We start from the raw sequence: 17,536 nt of genomic DNA, 5'->3' as shown, positions 1-17,536 counted from the left end.
TGTTAAACTTTTTTTCGGAATTTCTAAGGAACAACTAATGGTTAAAAAACGAACGGCGTTTGCTTTTTTTCCCACTCTGAGATATCAATGCCTGTATGAATAAGAAATTAAAATATGTCACTCATAATGTCCCGTTTTCCTTTCCGTTGAGGGCGGCAAGAGAAAAGGGCAGGACTTTTCGCTCATGTCTCCAAGTATAGGTCTCTGCAGCAAAGTAATGGGAGTTACCAGATCGGGGCGTTTTTCGACCATGTTACCTGATTGGCTGATGTCATAGTAATAGTAGGTTTAGGGGTGGGGTTAGGTCACCCAGCGGTTTGAAAACGCCCAGAAATTCAGAAACGCCCAGTTTTACTCTGCAGAGACCTCAATCTCCATGTCTCACCTTCCACGCGTTAACGTTACTACATTCGGGAAGAAATTGACCGTAGCGTCGCAGTTTCCAAACACAATCGGAGATTGGCGTCTTTTGATTGTTCTCTGTGAGAAGAATCCCTTTCCATGTTCGCGTTTGCTTATTTTTCCGAAAGCGAAGCGTGTAAAAGCGCGTAAGAAAATGAAAAAAGGCGGAGGCGAATAAAGGACTGATTGAAGTTTAATATTTAAATTGCTACTATCTTGCGCATGAGTCAATATTTTCAACGTTAGTCAGAAATTTATGTTAGTCCAAAAATTAAAATAATGTGTTTTAGTGTAAATTTGGTTTAAAACTGTAACTGAATTTAATTAGTAATGTAATATTACGTTTTGAAATGATCAATTTGAGGATAATTTGAAACCAGGCCTACGTGTATTAAAACGTGTATAAAGCAGTGGTTTTAGTATAAATCTAACGTTATTTCCCTCTGGGTTACTGACACCAGTCAGTGCCTCTATTGCAAAAAAAGAAAATAATTTGCGTCGATAAAGATGTTGGTTTTGTGTGTACAATGCGAATATTGTGAAAATTGTGTGAGGAGAACCGCGTAAAGGGCTATAGTCAAACCTTCAATTTTTATCACATTAACACTGCAGTTTATTCACTATAGGCTAGTTTAGAAAATATGACAAGAACTCAAGAGTTAAACTGTGTCAATACAAATTCATCTTGATAATGTCAGATAACTTTGATAGAAAGGTAGGCTATAACAAAATATGGTCAGGTCAAAGTGCCAAATCCAATTTTTGGTCCCAAATTTTATCAATTTTACTGGAAGTCCACTGGATGAAGAATTTTGGGATAGCTATTATATGTCACAGTTTACTTTATTAGGCCTACATAAATGAACTATAGTGTCCTGCACCCACTAGTAAAAAATAAATAAATAAAACATAAAAAATTAGGCTAGCTATATGTGGTGTCTGGTTAATTTGTGGTTTGACTGTAGGTGTCTGGGACCTGACTGACACTGAGTGGGGGGGCTGAGCTGCAGCTCTCGCTTCTATGGCAACCCGACAGATCAGCATCAGCATCAATATTCACCGGATCAGAGCGACTCGGGACGCGGCGGAAGGCGGTGATATGGGCAACTCGATCGCGGGCGTTTGCTTGTGATTGACAGCCGACGGGGACCCTGAGGGTCCGTGACCTCCGCGATTCCTCAGACTTTATACGTGCTCGCAGAGCAACACAGTCAGTGCCTTGAATCTGGAGACCACTGGATCAGGCGAATTTGGGCAGCCAGGTAGCCGAATGCGCTGTGGCATGTGCTTGAGCGAAAGACAGGTGGGTTTGACCCTTCAGACTATTCGGGTTCTGGTGCACAGGGATTTGTGGCAATAATTACACCCGAACTGGGTTCGTTTGTCATTGAATTGATCGCGCACCCGTTTCAATGTCATAATGGACAGGTTGCATTCGTCCATGCGTAAAAGGCTCTACAGTTTGCCACAGCACATCGGGCAGAAAGCGTTCATCATGGGTGATGCAGAAGACGCCGACAAGGACACCCGGAGGAAGAGCATCCGGATGAAGCCCCTGCCGTCGCCGACCTCCGCCGGAGCCCTCGGGGAGACCAGAAGCGGAGAGTCCGTGATCATGGAGACGGACATCGGGAGACCCGTGAAGACCAGCTCCAACGGGGACTGCCGGAGGTTCCGAGGAAGCCTTTCTTCCATCACCAGTCGGCACGTCCACGACTCGGATGTAGCGGAGGAGAGGTGTCTGATCACGGAGGGAGAAGTCACTCCGAGCGAGGAGAGCCCTCCTGGAGCCGCGGGTGGCGGCGGTGGCGGGGGAGAGGATGCCGCCGGAGCGAGCCAGCAGCAACCACCGGGCGTCCCGGATCAGCAGGCTGGCTTTATAAAGCTGGAGGGCATCGAGCAGATCCTCCCTGACGACGAGAGGTATTATCAAGCGGGCTTCATGCACAGGCAAATCGGGGCGATGCTGCAGCCCGGGGTCAACAAGTTTTCCCTGAGGATGTTTGGGAGCGAGAAGGCGGTGGAACGGGAGCAAGAACGGGTCAAATCCGCCGGCTTCTGGATTATTCACCCCTACAGTGATTTCAGGTAACCCGTTCTGTGTCCCTCCGAAACACTGCTCTCTTTACACCCGTGCATGGGGGAAATAATGTAGTTGGACTGACCCAAAATAGCATATAATGAAGGTTTAATTTCAAATATATTATTTATTAAAAACTGCCTGCTATTTTATTAGTGTCAACCCATTTTCGGAGAAGAAGCAAATGAAAGCCTATAAGAGAGGCATGATTGATGCACTTTTAATACTGCACTCTTAAAAATAATATAGTGTAAAAAGATTCTTTAGAATTTTAAAATGTTCTTCACACTAAAAAAAAAATTGTTATTTTAAGAACTGATCAAAACATTAATTGGGGTACCAAAAATGCTCCATATGGCATTGCTGCTAATGTTTATTTTTAAGAGTGGTCTAAATTTGCTATTTTTAAAGGTGTATCAATGAATGTTTTTAAATAGTTAGTTACATATATTTAACTCCATAAAATATCAGATTTCAGTTCAAAGTCAAATGCCAAAAAAAGTCAAAAACATTTCAGTTTTGTTTATATTTTTCTTCTTCTTCTTCTTCTTCTTCTTCCAAATGTGCCATTTTGCAACATACCAGGCAAATGCTCTTCCAGCTGACAGTAGAAGTGCATTAGCTGCTTGAATTTTACATGAAATCCAGACACTCTCTCTCTTTATTAATTAAGACGTGTCCTTGGGGATGACATTGACTCTATAGGTTTGATATGTTCATGTTTGTGCATTTGCCTCAAGCTTCATTTGTGATTACATGAGTGCATGAATCATGCTGTGATCATGAACCCTTCAAAAAAGCTAACATAATTTATACATAAATTACCTGCCATCTATTTTGCATTCACAAGCTGTCTAACAGGCTAAATGCATGTGTGCCGTGAATGTCTGTGATTGGGTTGAATTTACACACTGTTTTCATTCATGAATCGGTAGGGTAACATGTGCCCAACCCCCTCCAGAGACAGGACTGCTGTTTGCCTTGTTTACCTATTGATCCAGAGATGATGATTTTATTCTGCTCGACATTATGAGATTGCAGCGTTGTTCCTGGAGGATATGAAAGGCAGTGTGGGAATAGACTGATAGATTATGAGGTTGCTGTGTTTGTGTGTGTGTGTGTGTGTCAATGCTGAGAGAAGAAGTTTGTTTGTTAACTCTTTACCTAATACTTGACTCTCTCTCTCTCTCTCTCTCTCTCTCTCTCTCCCTCTTTCTATTCTCTTTATATATATATATATGTCATCCTCGCTATATTTTATAATTGAAAGTTGGAGGAGACATTGCAGTTTGGTGATCGAGTGGAGATGAGAGGATGTCTTATTCCACATTTTTCCTGATACCTAAATGATCTGAGAGCGTTTTGAAAGGAATATTTCCCCAAAAATGAAAGTTCTGTCAATATTTACTCTCTGTTATGTTGTCACTGTTATTTTTTCAATTCAAAAAGTTTTTGAAGAACCTCTCCTCAGCTTATTATGGATAATCTTCCTGTCCGCTGCGGCTATGGCATCTCATTTGTTCATTTGAGATGCTTGTTAGAACCAGCACTGTCAATGACCTCAAACCTGGTTCGTTTGAAAGCACTGAATGAGATTGTGAATGAGATTTCAGAGCTTCAGTGGAGGGGAAGATTATTATGGAAAAGACCTGTGTAAAGATTCATGTTTTATCTTTCACAGAAAAAAAAAACTGTATATAAATAGTGACAGATTTAGCATTTTTGCCTGAACTGTTCGCACTGTATTACAGCTCTTTTATAGGCATGCGGGTATTCTCACATTGTTGCTGTGGCACAGATAATAATATCGTTGCTTCTCTCCCTCTGAGCACAATAGACTGAATTTTCAGCGCTGATTACAAGCCTAATCTCCTCCTGAATATACCTCCGTAATTACCACAGCAAGGTCACACACCAGAGCATCGTTACTGGAGATAAAGGCCACACAGCATTCTTAAGACTGAGCCTTGGATATTTCAGTGACCCCTGTTCATTCTGTAGCAACACACAAATAACAACAAGAGACATGGCACAATATTGCATTAGGGTTTAAAATTTAATATAGTTTATTTATTATAAAAGATGCATGAAAAAAATGTAAAAGAAATATTTAATATTTAATAAAGTTATTATTTTTTTATTTCATGCACATTGGTCATTCAAAGTGCCTTTAAATAAAAATTATTTAAAAACTATAAAGAGTGCATGAGAAATAAAAAATATTTAATATTTTTAATATTTAATATTTTGTGTGTTTATTGTATTTCATATTGTTAATTCAAAGTGCTTTACATACTGTAAAGTAATTAAAAATTAAAAATAGCTGGAACATTTATATAATTTATTTGTTTATTATACACATTGTTAATTCAAAGTGCTTTACATACTGTAATATGATTAAAAATGATAAAAGGTGCATCAGAAATAAAAATAACATTAAAAAGAAAGAAATGCTTAATATAGTTCATTTATTTTGTTTATTTACTGCATTTCATACACATTGAATTCAAGGTGCTTTGCATACTTTAAAATATATTTTTTAAATAATTAAAAGGTGCTTGTGAGATCAATAACAAGAAATAAAAATGTTTAAAAAGAAATTAGAAGAAAAAGTAAAAGTTATTTTACCAATACTTGAATATTAAATCAAATAATTGTATTTAAGCAATATCACTTTTTTAATTTTTTACACTGAATATCTTCAATCTTGTAACTCCACATGCTGAACTATTATATAATTGTTATCACTCTTCACCATTTTGGATTTGTTGACTGAATTTGTCATAGTGTATTCAGAGATTGCTTCTGTGATCAGCACGTGGTGATGCCTTGCAGTTTGATCAAACCAGCAGTATGTTGCTGCTTACATTTTAGACGGCTTTTGCCACTTTAAAATGCTGTCTAGGTAGGCAGTTAACTACTGTGGGTTTTGCAACAGAGCTTCTCTGGTCCCTCCTCTATGGCATCAGCCCATTCCTTACACAATACACTCGTCCTCACTTCCAAAATCCTCTTCTGTGCAGCGTGTCATCCACCATATATTTATCTTGTCATGCTCTTAAAGTACTTGCAGTATCAGTTCCCAAGTCATTGAGCAGAGACAGATTTGCCCTGGCTTCCTCTCATAACTGGCCCCCGCAGGAAATGACAAATAAAGGAAGTTTTGTGTTTTCATTTGCGTCGGGGTGGCTTATGTTTGCCGTTGCATAATGGGCGTGTAATTAGTGTTTTGCCATATGCATAAAAATGAACCTGTTTTAGCCGCACTTAAACCCGGCGACTCTGTGATTACAGAACCTGCAACTAAAATCCTCAATGTCTCCATCCATCCGTATGCACAGATTTATCCGTATCACTGTAATTTAGTCATTCGGTTGATGCCTTCATCTCTTCCGCAGGTCACACATTACTGATCAGACATTCGCCGGCTCTAATGAGTGAGATCCACTCGGCGCTGACCGCACACCTCATAAGAGACAGTGACCACAGTAATTGAAATGTCAAGGAGTGCTTCGTCTGAGCTGTGAGCTTTAGCCTTTTGAATTGACCTAGAGAAAATGGTTCAGAGCAAGGATTTCGTTTGGTTCAGATCTGAGGTGTGCATTTCATAATAACAACTGTAGGAATCCAAAAATCTGTCAAGAGCGTTTCTGGGTCATGTTTTATTTATTTTAATTATGGGGTTAAATAAGAAATGCATTGAAGAACACAACAGTATTGTTTCAAATTAATAGGTATTATTATTTTGCATTACTTTATAGATATTTATAGAGCTGATAAAGTATGTTATGTTATGCTGCCAATTTAAATTGTGTATCTTTCCGCACAACGTTTGTCTTTCTGTCCATATGCTTTATATAGGGAGCAGGGGACAAAATTTCAGCCCGGGAAATCTCACACTCATCCAGGCCATCCCAAAAACCCACAACCAAATTTGTAAACCACGGACAACTATATTTTTTGTATGACCATCATCATCATCACATAAAAAAGTTTAAATCCCTAGGCCGAGGCTGTGCAAAATAATTCAAGGTTATCACTTGAATTTCCATTTCCCTTTTTAGTCTCTTCATTTTCCCTGACATCTCTCTGTCCCTCGTGTGTTTACTTTTTTCACTCATTTTTTTCATCAACACATCTCCACCTTGTTGCAAAACAACCTCATTATAATTTGTATTTATAAAAAAATTAAGTATTACATTAGGACCATATGTTATTGTTTTATTTTACCTAAATGTCAAAATTGGTACAACAATAGCTACATCCTGAATATATCTTTATAGAATATTTTTTTTTGCATTATCATGGGTCATGTTTTGTCCTATAAGGAAAATTAACCATGGTATTATTAGGCCTATGGTAAAAGTAACCATTTTTTTTTTTGGCAGATTAATTACCAATTGTATAAACAATTATTTTACTACTACAAATACCATGGTGAACTATATAGTGTAAAACCATTGTAAATGTTTGGTAACCATGGTTTAACTATAGTGTTCAATTTCGTTGTGTTGTTGTTTGCCTTAGCTCCCTCTAAACCTGTTATAAAACGATGTGAATATTTGTCTGCTAAATTCCTACTCTTTACAATAGTAGCTATGTCCTTTTGGTAGTTTTGCAGTAATTAATTGACTGCTATTGCTAACATTTGCTAGCAGTCTAATGTTTAATTAAGTAAACAAACACAAAACTACAATATGGATGTGCGGAGCGTGCGAGGCGAAGCGCGATGCCAGACAAGATTAACCGATTCATGATTTATTATTTTAATTGTTTTTTTGTTTTTTTTTTATTAATATTATTGAATGGCGAATTCGTAAATAATTACTTTAGTACATTCGGCAGACAACAAAAATGGCCAGTCCGCCCCTGATGGAGCTAATAATAGGCATAGATCGCGCTCTCTTTCCGTTTGCTCTGTTTTGTCAAACATATACCACTTCAAACTCATCGATGCAACTTTGTTCATTGCTGCATGTGGGCTTTTATATGAACTGTTTTGGACTGCTGTCTTGAATTGGGTGCAATACCTGTGAGTTGTTCTAAACACGGCTGTGCTTCTCGTCTGGTATCCGACTACATTCGTATTAAATGCATGTCCTTGAGAGTATTTTCTTTAACTTGTTAGGTAATATGAATGATTTGACGTTTCAGATCCGTCTGAAATGACAAAAACATATACATATATTTAATTATTTGATCAAAATCATTGCTAGGGAGAGTTTGGTAGTGGCTGGATATTCCCTAGCATCCCCCCCTAATTCCAAGCCCCTGAGTGATGTGATCAGTAGCAGGAAGGAAGAGCTTGTGTGGCTTCATTGCTGGATACTGAGACGCTGCTGCTTGTCACTTGAGGCTTCAGGCATTATCGTCTCAGATATTGAATAATATGAGTTGTGCAGGACAGGAAGAGACCGAGTGGATGTTTTCTGAGAGCAAAAATGGCACTATAATCAAATCAATAGTCACATTTCCAACTCTAAAGTATTTTCTTATCTTGTATTTATCTTATCTTGGCAAACTAAGCTTTTAAATCGGAGAGGAACGCCTTAGTTAAGATATAATTGATTTTTCTATAGTGCCCTACATTTTATGTATTAAATTACAGTATTTATCTTTGTAGTATTTACGTAACATGTAAGTACATCTAGATTTAGACATTTGTGACCCTGGACCACAAAACCAGTCATAATTGTCAATTTTGTTTACAGTAGGAAATTCACTAAATATCTTCATGGATTATGATCTTTACTTAATATCCTAATGATTTTTGGCATAAAAGAAAGGGAAAAAAATGATAATTTTGACCCATGCAATGTATTTTTGGCTATTGCTACAAATATACCCCAGCAACTTAAGACTGGTTTTGTGCTCCAGGGTCACATTTAACAGTTTTAATATCGACATCAGAAGTGCCTTTCATTAATTTCTTAAAGTTTGTTTTTTAAATACAGTATTTTAGACTTTTTTTTAAATTCATGTTTCACCCACTAAATTATCATTCTGTTATCATTTACTCTCCAGCATGTTGTTTCAAACCTGAATGACCATGGCTGCAAGATTTGGGGGCGATATATATAATGTGATAATAATTTATTTTACATTATAGCTGTAGAATTAATTTCTTGTATTTCAAACTGTAAACCAGCAAACCTTTATTTTGATGCGCGTTCTCATTAGCAGTATGGGAAAATGTTTGGTGCATGTTGCGATCCCAAATGGATGTTAAAGCAACACAAACCTTTATTGGTGGAACAACAGAAAAATGTTTTTTGGACACTGAAGCGTTCTTCAAAATATCTTCGGAGCATAGAAAGTCAGACAGGTTTGGAACAACATGAGGGTGAGGAAATGATGATCATTTTTATGTGAACTAACCCATTACCTTTGCATTCATAATGCATTCTGGGGATTATAAGTGCAGTCTTGAGGCTGCAGGGAATGAGAAAAAACATTCACATGTTTTTGTGCTGAAGATGTTGTTAATCCATCACAGTCTAACAAGCCAAATCTGTGAGCGCAATGGACATGAGCAATCATTAGGGGTTAATTTGGTCTGATGAGTCTTTCCACTAATTCCACCTCTATTGCTCATCTCTCTTTCTCACACACAAACTTCTCTTTTGTTCATCTTGCACAACCAGCCACACGTCTCCCAAAAGAGACTTATACCTTCACCGCAGAAAATAAGAAGGAAGTCATCTCTCGCTGGTTTATTTTCTCTCTCTATCTCTTTCTTCAGATCTGGTTGAATTCATTAAAGCAAAGTGGAGCAGCTTTAGAATACAGAATGCACATTAGAGTTTGATGTTTTCTCCAGGTTCAGACATGCTTTCTGGATAAAATGTTCTTTTGTCACACTTTTGCATCGTTTTCTTCATCTGTTCTTCACAGGGTTGGATTTTATTCCAGTAGAGATGTCTGTGCACAGGTCTGTGTGATTTTGTTCTGTAAGAGTGACTAAATCAAACCAAAGTGATCAGCACACTTACGGATCTCTTGGAAAAAATGATTAATGGTATTAATAGTCTGACTTTCTCACTTTCACGCACTCTTTTTGTTCCAGTGTGGTAAATTATCTTATTATTCTTCTTCATGTGATGTGTATGACCTTAAATTTACCCCCCCCCCCCATTTTGGATAACTTATAATATATAATAACATAAAATAGCACCACCACTTAAACAAACTTTCTTTTTTCAACTTTTCAAACTTTTGATGCCACTGACCCTCAAATATTCTATTATTGCTAAAATGTAAAAACAGGAATATATTTTCACGTATAAATATTTTGTCTAATTTTTAGAGACTGAAACTATGTGTGTCAATAGAAGAAAATAATAACAAAAATAATAAAGTTTTGATTAGAATGAAATTGTAATTTTTTGCTAATTTTAGCTTTCTTATTGCATTTTTATATTATTGAAGTATTATTATTTTAACAATAATAATAAAAATGATTATTATTATTATTATTATTTAATACATTAGTGAAAAATTTCTATTTTTTGCAGATTTGATCTTTCTTATTGCATTATATTAAAATATTATTTTAACAGCAACAACAACAACAATAATAAAAATAATAATAATAATTGTTATCATTTTTTATTATTATTATTTAATAATAATTATAATAATAATATAGGTCTTGATAATAATAATAGGTCTTGATATCTTATATTCATTATTTTCATCATTTTATCATTTCCAGTGTATAAAATCGAGTAAAATAGGTTGTGAATTTAATTTCATGTTGGCTTTAAGAATATTAAGAACATTAATGCAGTACAGTTTGTTGATAAAAGTCATCCATAATATTTAGGTTGACTCAAAGAATTGATAAATATATGAATTTCAGTGTGAGGAGACAGATTTAATGCGTTTGTAGGACAGGAGTAATTGGTGTAGGAGCTGAAGGGTTTGCAGTGCTCTTGTACTGGAAAATTATGTAAAGTACGCACACACACACACACACACACACGACTCGCAGCTCAAATGACAGTGTCTGATCCTCTCCCCAGGTTTTGATTGCACTTGATTGTTGGCTGCGTTTCTCTATTGATTTGTTTGGGTCTTACAAGTTGGTGCTCGTGTCCCACACCTGATTTATTTGCGAATGAGACGAGACGGACCTGCCCCATATACCTGCTCATGCACACGTATCACAGGCCAACAGGGACATTAGACAGTGCTTTCCTGTAGCTCAAATGGTAGAGCATGGCGCTAGCAACGCCAAGATCATGGGTTCGATTCCCAGGGAAAGCAAGAGCTGATAAAATGTAAAACTGTAACTTGAATGCAATGTAAGTCGCTTTGGATAAAAGCGTCTGCTAAATGCATAAATGTAAATGTAGACAGTGTATTACATTGCTACAGGGCACAGCTGATTTCTCATTAGCATACGACCGCCCACATTTGCATAATACCTATGCCCTATTCAGTATTCAGCAGCTCTAATGAAAGGCAACGACGAATATGTCAGTATGTAGAGGTTAGGCAATCATAAAGATCATTTACTTACAGAAGTCTGTTCTGTATGAAACTGTTCAGTTCACTAGGCAGTGGTCACTACTTCTTACACACTCAGTAGGGGACATCTGTAGAAGTCCACTTCACTTGAAGCAAGTAGTTCATTTGGCTGGCCTGCAACATTATTAAACACAGACTCCATATTTCATATGCATATAGAAGTGTTTGCTGATAGCAATGCAGAAGCTGAACACATGTAATGTTGTCTTGGAGTAACATCACAGTGTCTTTATTATCATATCTTTATTATTGTGTGGATGCATCATTATTCTGATTATATATGCTTGTTTTTCATCCTTTTTCTTCATGTAATCCTTCTTTTCCTTCATCCTTTCTTCTTCTTCTGCGTCTTCATCCTTCTTAATCATCATCCTTTTTCTAGTTTTCTCTTTCTGCTTCTTCGTCCTTCTTATTTTCTCTTCTTCTGCTTCTTTCTCTTTTTATTCCTTTCTCTGCATGAGCTTATTCTACTTCTCCATTCTTCATTTTCATTTGTCCTTCTTTTCTTGTCAGCTTCTGCTTGTTCTTCTTCATCCTGCTTCTTCTCTCTTCTTCTGCTTCCTTTTATTCTTCACTTCATCTTCATCTTCCCTGTTCTGTTTCTTTTCCTTTCTCCAGCTTTTCTTAAATTTTTCTTCATCTTTTCTCTTCTTTTTCCTCTTCTGTTTCTTCGTTCTTCTTATTCATCACCCTTTTCTCTTTCTGCTTTTTTGTCCTTTTGCTTTTTATTTTGTCATCTTCTGCTTTCTCTTCTTCTTCCTTCATCTGCTTCTGCTTATTCATCCTTTATCTTCTTTGTCCTTCCTCACTCTTTTCTTCTTTTCTCTTCTGCTTTTGTTTATTCTTTATGATTCTTTTATTATTCTGCTTCTTCATCATCTCCTTATGCTTCTTCTGTTCCTCCTTTTCTCTTCTTCTTCATTTATTTTCTCATCTTCATGTTCTCTGTTTCTTCCGCTCCTTCTTCTTCATCTTCATGTTTTCTTCTCTTCTTCTTCTTCTTCTTCTTCTTCTTCTTCCTCTTCCTCTTCTTCTACAATAATGAATGTGAGTGTTACAAATGATCCAAACCATCGCATGATGGAAGTTGCTCTTGTGGTTTTCTTTTTTTTTATATATATATATATATATTCCATTTCCACTTTTTAAAATAGTTGGCTTACGCGCAGATGCATTAGACGGACATTTTTTTGCCATTTAATGTCTGTGTTTTTGCTAAATCAGGCACTGTTCAATTTGAAAGAGTTAATTTTTTTATTTAATTCTTTAAAAAATGACAAACGTAATGTCTTTAATGTAAAAATGTACAAAAAACTACAGAAAGAGTGGGAATTATCGAGTGTCCTGGATGGACTGAAAGTGGGGTAATCAAAAAGGTCACCAATATCAGGAGCACGCAGAACAGCGGATTATTACAACACAATTTATTTAATGGAGGGATAGGGATGTGCTGCTGATGGGACGATAAGAGACAGAGGGGAGGGATGAAGCCGCAGAGTGATTGAAATAATGCCGGCGCGGTGACCTAGGCTCACTTACAGAGAGGTTAGCGAATGGGAAACATGCCAACACTGCTCGCCTGCTAATGCTTTTGTGTTTGAGGACTGTGTCCTTCAAAGTGCGTTTGCCAGTGTTTTTCTTCACATTTCACTGATCATGCAAAGACTCTGTGTTATTAAAGTACTTCTTCAGATCCCAGCGTAATGCGGATAGAAAATTATTAGTAAGCTATACTTTTTGTTTAAATGCTTTCTCTGTTTGTTTGAGTCCTCTGACATGTCAACATCTGACTCAACCAATGGTGTGAGTTTGAGGCGGGACTAACTGTCTGTTTTACCAATGACGGATAGGGGACGGGGCAATGGGAGTGATTATCAAAAACCTGATCAAAAACAAGTTTGTTTTTGGCGTTTGACTGGTGCTGAAATTAAACACTGCATGTTTTCAGACACAATAAGTGGAGCAAATCCCTGCGATAATTGAAATTTGCCTCTGAAGTTCACATGATGTGTAGATATTAGTGTAATACAGATCTATTTTATTATTATATTTATTATAATGCTACATATTTTGAATAGTAATTTGAATATTTATGGTATAGCATTTATTAAGTTTTAGTGGTTATTTTATTTTTTATTTTTAAGTATATCTGTCACTCTTTTCTGTTTATTTCACTTTAAGTAATTTTAGTTCTTCAACTTACATTAATTAATTAATTATTTAATTTAATATTTTTTTCATTTATTTCATGTCTTTTTTCATTTCTAATTTTGATTTGTTTTTAAGTTGAAGTTTTTCCATGTTAAAATTGTATTTTATTTTAGCCCTATTTCAATTAATTACAATTATTTTTAATAGTATTAGCTTTAGTTTTACTTAACAACATTGATGTAATGCTTTGTGAGTTTTGTGCTGTGACTGTAACAGCTGTTAGTCTGCATGCAGCGCTTGTGTTTTTCTTTTCAGTATCGAGTTGAACATGTTATTTTTCAAATCTAGTCCTACATAACACCACTTTACAGCCTTGGCAAGAGGAGACACTGTACAGAAGGTGTCAGAACTTCTGAAAGAAGAAAACACCTTCAGGATCAGTTCCTCCTATATATGACATGCTTCATTTCTTGCAGATAGACTCGATTTGTATTGACCAAGCAGAATTGGCAGTAAACATTTTGTGGTTGTGTGTTCAAATTGAAAGGATTGACTTTCTCTTTCTAGTGAACAACGTACTATAAATGATGACAGATTTGTGATTTCCTCTTTTAGATCAAACACATCCTTCAGGTTTCAGGCATCTTTACCCAGTTTTGACGTGTGCACAGATCTTAAATGGGTTTTATTAAAGCATCCATGTCATTTCCCTCAAAAGCCTAGAGTCTCTGTGAGTTCATTTAATTCTCATGACAAACATTCATATGGAAATCACATGTCAATCATTTATTCGTCATTTGCAGTGTTTTGGAGACTGTTTGCCTAAAGGCTCAATAGAAAGATGATTGACGGCCTCTCTCAAAGTTCAGACATGAGCAGATAAGACGGCTAAGCGGCGTCTCGCTCACTCACAGCCTGAATCAACCACACACTGTACTAAGAATAAAGTGTGTGTGTGTGTGTGTAGGTCATGTGGAAGGGTAAGTGCCTCTCTGATCGCTGTGTTGAGCTTGTTGCTGGATCTTCTGTGTATTTCAGACTCGGTTAAGAGCCGCGGATGACAAGACAGTAGCAAGATAGATCTGACAGACATATGCAAACACACACACACACACACGTGTCTCAATTCCATTTCTCTCCACAGTATGTATGGACTAAAGGACATTTTTATTCTGAGATGATGGTTGCTCTCAGAAGAAGAGTTCACCCAAAAATGGAAATTTGCTGGAAATGTGCTCACCCTCAGGTCATCCAAGATGTAGATGAGTTTGTTTCTTCATCAGATTTGGAGAAATGTAGCATTGCATCACTTGCTCACCAATGGAGCCTCTGCAGTGAATGGGTGCCGTCAGAATGAGAGTCCAAACAGCTGATAAAAACATCACAATAATCCACAGCACTCCAGTCCATCAGTTAACATCTTGATAAGCCAAAAGCTGCATGTTTGTAAGAAACAAATCCATCATCAATACGTTTTTAAAGGTGACATATCATGAAAATCTGACTTTTCCAGTGCAATGAATGTAGGCACTGTGATTCCCAGTGTTGCCTTAAGGCTTAAGGGGTCCTAAAGATGACATTAGCATATAAATGCCATACAACAGTCATGTTTGGTTTGCAGTGAGTTTGTGTGTATTTTTGATCCAGCCAATTTTCTATCTCTTTTTCTTTTGCTCTGTTTCTCTCTTTGTTTCGTTTTACACCGTGCCTCAGGTCTCTCTTTCTCCAGATCAGTTTGGCTGTAGGGGATTGAGCAGCTTTCATTCTGCTCTCTCCATTTGCTGATTACATCACCTGCTGCTGAGGGATAATGGTTAGTGTCTGAGCAGGAGGTGACGGCGCGTTTGTGTGTGCGTGCAGCACAAAATAGTGCTGGTATTATAGCCTGTACGTTGGTTAACTTCTCATTAGGTGATGGTAGACAGCTTCCATTACACTATCCCTCTCACTTTATCACACATACACTAAAATACCCTCTTTACCAGTTCACATTTGTCTCGTATAGAGATAAACTTTCTCAGATACATTCACTGGTGCTGTGGTTTTCCTCTTCGCTCTGTCTGTCTCACTCAGCAGCTGATATCTGTGATAGAAACATAAATACACTCAAGCACAGATAACCAGAGATCCTAAAAGAGTGAGATAGAGAGAGTGAGAGATTAAATGTGTACTGTTGACTGTTCTTTGAAGATCATACTCTGAGAATCATACTTCGTTCTTTAGTTATGCACCGGCCATAGTAAATGGTTATAAAGAACTGTTTTTACGCTTACCAACACATTAAACCATCACTTTAATTAATTACACTGACATGGAGAATGCCACACATGCACAACACACCTGTATAGACTTCACGGACAAATAGTATATATATATATATACCTGTATATATATATTTATTTATAAACTTTTGTAGGTAAATATATATGTATATTTATGTTTATTTTATTATTATTATTTATTAAAAATAGACAAACTAAATACAGAAACTATGTAGCGTAGGCCTATATATTATATAATTATTTTATAATAATTTTCTTGTCTAACCTGTTTTTGTCTGTAATTTTCAGTAGTCTGAAATGTTGTGAAAGATTGAATAGGCACAGATGTTGTAGCATCAGATTTGCACTTTATAACGACTCATTTAGTTCTGTTCCTCACAGGCAGCTATCATATAATTCACAAGACTTAGAATATGAGTTGTAATAACTTCTTTTATGGTCATTTATACTATTTTTATGGTGATTTGGTACCTTTTTATGATTTAAAACAATAAGAAGAAGAATAAATAATGAGATTTAACTTTCATCTTTGACTATTCCTTTAAAAGCAGCTTCTGTTTTTAATGTGCAGCATTTTCCGTAGATCGTTTGTGTGCGTGTCCTTAAATTCCATCGTGTGTTTGTGTACGTGTTTTGAGGCAGTGGTGATTTCTTCTGAAGTGTGTACTTGGTTCTTCAGTGGGGTTAAGTGTTACGCTGAGAACATTAACTGTCTGCTGACAGACGACTATCTGTGTAGCTGGCGTCCTTTGGTCCCCTGTGCTGATGGATAGAAGGAGAAAGATAGAAGAAAGCAATCCAGCAAACAAGGCATTTCGCGTCCCTTTTCCATGTTTGCAAACTGTTTGTGATCCTAAACACTTGTTTTTGTGCTGTCATGACTTCTGCTGCCTAAAAAATGGATGAACTGGACAAATTGATGCTTTTTCCCATCCTTATTTGATTGCATGATAAAGAATAAAATGTTGTCACATGTAAAGCATGTTCTTAAATGTGTGGCAGCAAAAAATTGGTAAATCATGCTATCAACATGCTAAATCGTGCTAGCTAAATGTTAACATGTACCAGCAACATGTTAAATCATGGTAGCAACTAGGGTTGCCACCCATCCCTTAAAATACAGAATCGTCCCGTATTTAAAGGGTCATTCTTCAATTGGGGTGGCAAATGAGAAGCAGAATTTGTAAAAATGCTTGTTTGTCTTTTTCTAATAAAATTTACTAATAAAGTTTAATATGCTATATCCATTAAAATAAAAGCTTAAAAACATTTTGATTTTGAAATAATTTCAATCAAACATTGGTGACACGGCCACTTATGTCTATGCAATTTTGAAGTAACACCACAGACTTTATATTGCAAGTTACTATAGGCTCTGTGGTTTTACCAGAAAAGACAGTAACACCACAGACAAATCAGCCTAAATACAGACTTTTCTAAAACGGAGGCTGCCATCATGATGATTTCAAGATGTATTTATCAGAATTTAGAATTTTTTTGAAAGGGGCAACATCCATTGTTGTAATACCACAGACATGAATTTGGGGGTCACAACTTATTTTAAAGCCCTTTCACGCGAGCGCAGCATGCGCTAAACCTGCGCGGTGTAAAACATCTAGCGGCATCTTTAAAACATCTGTCCTTTGAACACAAGACTCTCCAGATGTAGAGCTGAACGGGAAAGTTGTCAGCGGGTCTGTCGAGTAACTAATGATGAGCGCGCAGTTTGCAGAGAAGCATTTCAGTTGCTTACGGTGGACTGTCTGACTTAAACGGATAGTTCGCCCAAAAATGAAAATTTTGTCATCGTTTACACTCCCACAATTTGTTCCAAACCTGTAATAATTTCTTTCTTCTGTTGAACATAAAAGAAAATACTAATCGAGTGGGTAACCATATTTTTCAAGGTATTGTATCAAAGTTAGAAATTCCAGTATCGTGACAGCACTAACACACACACAGATGTGGCCAAACTGTCCAGGGTCTCCTATAAGAGTTGAATCTCAGTGAGTTGGACAGGGTGCAAGAAAAAAGACTAATTCAGACCGGCATGTTATACTGCAGCTGTCTAATACAACATGATCTAACA

General features: G+C 36.8%; 1 protein-coding gene across 1 annotated transcript in view; it reads left to right on the top strand.

The window, feature by feature from the left end:
- Window positions 1-1,822: 1,822 nt before the first annotated feature.
- LOC306887999 (potassium/sodium hyperpolarization-activated cyclic nucleotide-gated channel 3-like) overlaps window positions 1,823-17,536 on the top strand; it is a gene marked incomplete at both ends in the record, with an annotated part of 75,353 nt that continues 59,639 nt past the window's right edge. The window contains one exon of the mRNA XM_079446084.1: window positions 1,823-2,490. Coding sequence (XP_079302210.1) covers window positions 1,823-2,490 — 668 coding nt within the window. The remainder of the gene's footprint in view (window positions 2,491-17,536) is intronic.

Source organism: Barbus barbus (assembly GCF_936440315.1).
Source record: "Barbus barbus genome assembly, chromosome: 22".
Taxonomy (NCBI): Eukaryota; Metazoa; Chordata; class Actinopteri; order Cypriniformes; family Cyprinidae; genus Barbus; species Barbus barbus.
Note: the sequence above shows the minus strand (reverse complement) of the source record. Positions and strands in the feature narration are given on the sequence as shown.